The sequence below is a fragment of the Gossypium raimondii genome, chromosome 12, assembly GCF_025698545.1.
Source record: "Gossypium raimondii isolate GPD5lz chromosome 12, ASM2569854v1, whole genome shotgun sequence".
In the NCBI taxonomy this organism is placed as follows: domain Eukaryota; kingdom Viridiplantae; phylum Streptophyta; class Magnoliopsida; order Malvales; family Malvaceae; genus Gossypium; species Gossypium raimondii.
In genome coordinates this window covers 29,316,183-29,320,031 of record NC_068576.1, presented here as the reverse complement: position 1 = coordinate 29,320,031, position 3,849 = coordinate 29,316,183, and the positions used below count along the sequence as shown (strand labels likewise).

Genomic DNA, 3,849 nt, shown 5'->3' with positions numbered 1-3,849 from the left:
ACTGTCTTGGAAATAGTGTATTAACAGCTGATCGTTATTAACGTAACCAGTCATCCTTCTACAGAACATGGTGATGTGGGCTTCGGGGCAACTAGTTCCATTGTATTTTTCAAATTTAGGCATCTTGAATTTGGGAGGAAGTACTAAATCTGGGACTAAGCTTAGATCTTTAGCGTTGACTCCCTGAGTGCTATCAGCGCTTTCCAAGGCTTTGAATTTTTCCTCCAACCATTTATACCTATCTTCCCACTGTTTTGGCAGTTTTGCGTTATCCTTTCCTTCTTCAGTTGTTTCATCAAAATCGAGAATAATAGGATTAATTGGGTTTCTCCCGGGCTTAAACTTGATTGTCCCTGGAAAATTGTGGGGATCGTGACACCAGTTTGTAATTGTTGCGGCCTAATTGTGACAGACGGTCCTTTTGGGTACATTGCAGTTTGGGTTTGTAGATTTGGTGGAGTGAAACCCGGAGGATATAATGGATCCTCACTACTTTCTCCAGGATTGACCATAGGGCCCTTTCCTTTATTTACTCCTCCCGTCAATAGATGGGTCAATTAAGCCATTGCATCTTTTTGAGCTTTGATCAATTTTTCCATCATGTCCTATTGAATTTTATCTAGTCGCTCTTGCATTTGTACTTGTAACCGTTCTTGCATATCCTTTTGCATTTGCTCCAGTTTCTCTAATCTTTGGTCCATTTCCTTAGTTTTCCGGCGAGTGTCGTATTGATGCTTAATTGGTGAGCTTTTGTTGGTTTCCAGGTTAACTGTAATGATTTTAACCAATTAGGGTCTTTCGGTGGACTTTAATGCATATGATGCAATGTAATGCAATGCATGAATGCAAGAAGGCGTCGATTCTAATTCAATCTAATTTAGAAAGCTTCATTTAGAAAACAAAATTCTTTACATATACAGTTTTGCCCTAATGCTCAGAACTTTGATTTTTCTAAATAGCGAAGCAAGCTCTTTTCCCCGGTCTGATTCCAACTCGTATTTTACGCTCAAAGTGTCAGCTTGTACTGCCAAGGTCTGCAAGTAATCGGCTACCTCCCGAATCTTGGCCACAGCTTCTCCCATAACGTGATCTCTGTCTCTAACTTGGCTCTGATAATAGTGGAGCTGCTCTTTCTGACGTTCTTCATTCGTTTTGAAAAATTCAACCCGCATCTCATAGTTTTGTAATGTCGCCTCTAATTCTTCTACTCTTTTCTTTGTTTCCTCAATCTTGTTCAAGCTCGCTCTTAGCTCCACTGTGGTATTACGATTTTGGTAATGATGAAGAGACCTTTCAAGTTCAGCTACTCTTACCTTTAATTCATCCGTCTCTCTCTGGCTTTCTAACAGATTCCTCTCTAAGGCCTTGTTTAGTAACTGAGTCTCTTGGCATTTCTTTTCCCATCCATCAGCCTTGTTTCTTTCTTCCTGGATCTCCTGTCGCCATTGCTCTGAAGTCTTTCCTAGCCCCGCGGTTCTCATTGATACTCGTAGCTTTTTATAGTCTGTCTTTAAGCTATCTAGATCCTCCTATACTTTATTCTTCCCTTTCTTTAATTTTTCAGCTTCTAGCTTTTGAACATCAGCGTCTAGCCTCAAAGGCATCTTTTCTTCTTCCAACTGCTCTATCTTCCTTTTGAGTTCTAAATTCCTTTTTCAAAATATTGTTTTATAATCTCCAACTCTGATGGGATCACTTGTAGGTACTCTTCCATTGGTTGAACACCCTCTAAGTTTAACTTCGGAATGTTATCATTAATTCTCTTACTTCGCCACTCACTGTACTCTGGAGTTGTCATCGAACCCACAACTAGCCTTTTCATCCTATGAATCTGATTCCAAGCCTGAGAAATTTCTTTCACCTTTTTCTTGTAATTGTCTCCTCGGTACGAGAACTCACATTGAGCTAAACCATGCGTTGCCGTCACAAACTGTCTTGAATTGTATTGCCTTAGGACCAACAAAGATGCATACCTGACGGCTCCCCAAATCCCAAGCAACGAAACCCAATCAAAGCTCCCACAACGGTAGAGAATTCCATCAGGAATCAACCAAGGAGCTCTCCACTCCACATCATCCTCTTGAAGATTTTACAGAAATGCTATCCAATTTTCCTCTGATATATCGTCCCTTCTTGGCGTAGCCACTATCTCTTTTAATGGGGAGTAATGCCCAGAGAAAACTCGATACGAAACTTTGTCGACCTTCTAGAAATGACCATGGAACCAAGCTATCAACAACTGCGCACAGCCTATAAATCTGTCTTCACCATCTCGCCTACACGCATTCAAAGATCTAAACGTTTCAGCCAAAATCGCAGGAACAGGCGTGACCCCTTTACCCAACCGATCAAAGAGATCTGAAACCGCTTCGTCAACATGCCCCAATGCTCTAGGGAAAATCACTAACCCGTAGATACTCAAAGCAAACACATCGACCTTCTTTTTCCCATCCGGATGTGCTAGAATCAAGTCTCGCAAATTTTTCCATGGAATACATTTACACTCTCCCTTCTGCTTGATACTGGCAGTGATCCACTGCACACTCATGCCAGTAATATTCATAAGTTTCTTCCAAAATGCTGGGACATATGCGGCTCTAGAATATGCTTTATCCACCTGAAGCCTTGGACAATGTAGTAAAGTCGTATATTCCTCCACCGTAGGCACCAGATCTACTTTGCCAAAAGTGAAACAACTATATGCAGGATTCCAATATTGAGCAAAGGCCCGAAACAATCGCTCATCTACCTTGATATCAAGCAAATACGACAAGTCTCCATAATTTGAGTAAAACAACTGCTTGGTCTCATCGTTCCATTTATCCCATATCTCTTTTAACTCCCGAAGGCAATTTTGTGTCACACTAATACGAGTGTAGTCCTACAGCTCTGACACATAATCCTTAGCTAGACTATCTCCCTTTTCCAATTGCACTTTCTCTGACCATATATGGACAATGGCATTGTCCTCCACTTTATCAAGAAAGTCGTTCTCCATGACAAACTTCCTAATTTAACAATCGAACTTGAATTGACACTCTTTCGAATATGAAATGACATGCAAACATAGCAATAAAACACCATAAGTCAGTATAACATATAAACAAAATTTGCAACAAATACGAGAGAAACAAACATTTATACGGGGAATCCCTAGGGTTTGGGGAAGTTCTACCTAGGTTGGGTTCCTAGGCTATCTATATGCAGTTTGGTTCTAATAGTCAAGGTACCCGAACCAGCGGATTCCTCGATCTTCACCCATTATAGGCTCATACAGACCGAGTTCGGTTTAGGGGAATACATTTCCCTATGGCTGCACGAAGAAGAAAATCTCACGAAGACATAGGTACAGATATATCCCGAAAGTGATTCACTATCCTGGACGGAGGTGAAAACCTCACGAAGGATTAGATTCTCACTCCCACTTAAAAAGGGTAAGACTAAACAGTCTTTATACAATATGATGCCAAGGTATAAAAGCACAATTTACAATGATCATACAAATAAATGCAAAGATAATTTTTTTTAAAACCCAATTTTTAATTTTCGACAATAAGACAAAACAATCAATTTTACGACCTGACTCTCTTGGCATCCCTAGTGGAGTCACCAAGCTGTAGAAACCAATTTTTAAAAAAAACGGGCGTCGACTTTGAAAATAAAAATGGGAGTCGCCACCGATCTTTTATTAAGGTGTGATCGGCTCACCATTAAAAATAAATTTTAGGTCTGCGAGATTTGAGAAAAAGGTTCGGGAGTCGGTTACGCACGAGGAAGGGTTAGCACCCTCGTAACGCCCAAAATTGGTACCGAATCAATTGATTAATGTCTTAATGTTGAATTTTTGAA

General features: G+C 40.3%; 1 protein-coding gene across 1 annotated transcript; it reads right to left on the bottom strand.

Moving 5' to 3' along the window:
- Nucleotides 1-1,642: 1,642 nt before the first annotated feature.
- LOC105762099 (uncharacterized) lies at nt 1,643-2,998 on the bottom strand. Its single transcript, XM_012580010.1, has 3 exons — nt 2,886-2,998; nt 2,218-2,696; nt 1,643-2,079 (listed from the first exon to the last, which is right to left on the bottom strand). Exons 1-3 carry the CDS (start codon nt 2,996-2,998, stop codon nt 1,643-1,645), a joined length of 1,029 nt encoding a protein of 342 aa, XP_012435464.1.
- Nucleotides 2,999-3,849: the final 851 nt, after the last annotated feature.

Excerpts from the sequence above, each read along its gene's own strand:
- LOC105762099 (XM_012580010.1), bottom strand. The coding sequence starts at position 2,998 with ATGGAGAACGACTTTCTTGATAAAGTGGAGGACAATGCCATTGTCCAT. Across the intron at positions 2,697-2,885 it reads AAGGATTATGTGTCAGAGCT|TTGTTTCACTTTTGGCAAAG; the intron begins GTAGGACTACAC and ends TCCTGCATATAG. Across the intron at positions 2,080-2,217 it reads GTTGATAGCTTGGTTCCATG|AGGATGATGTGGAGTGGAGA; the intron begins GTCATTTCTAGA and ends AAAATCTTCAAG.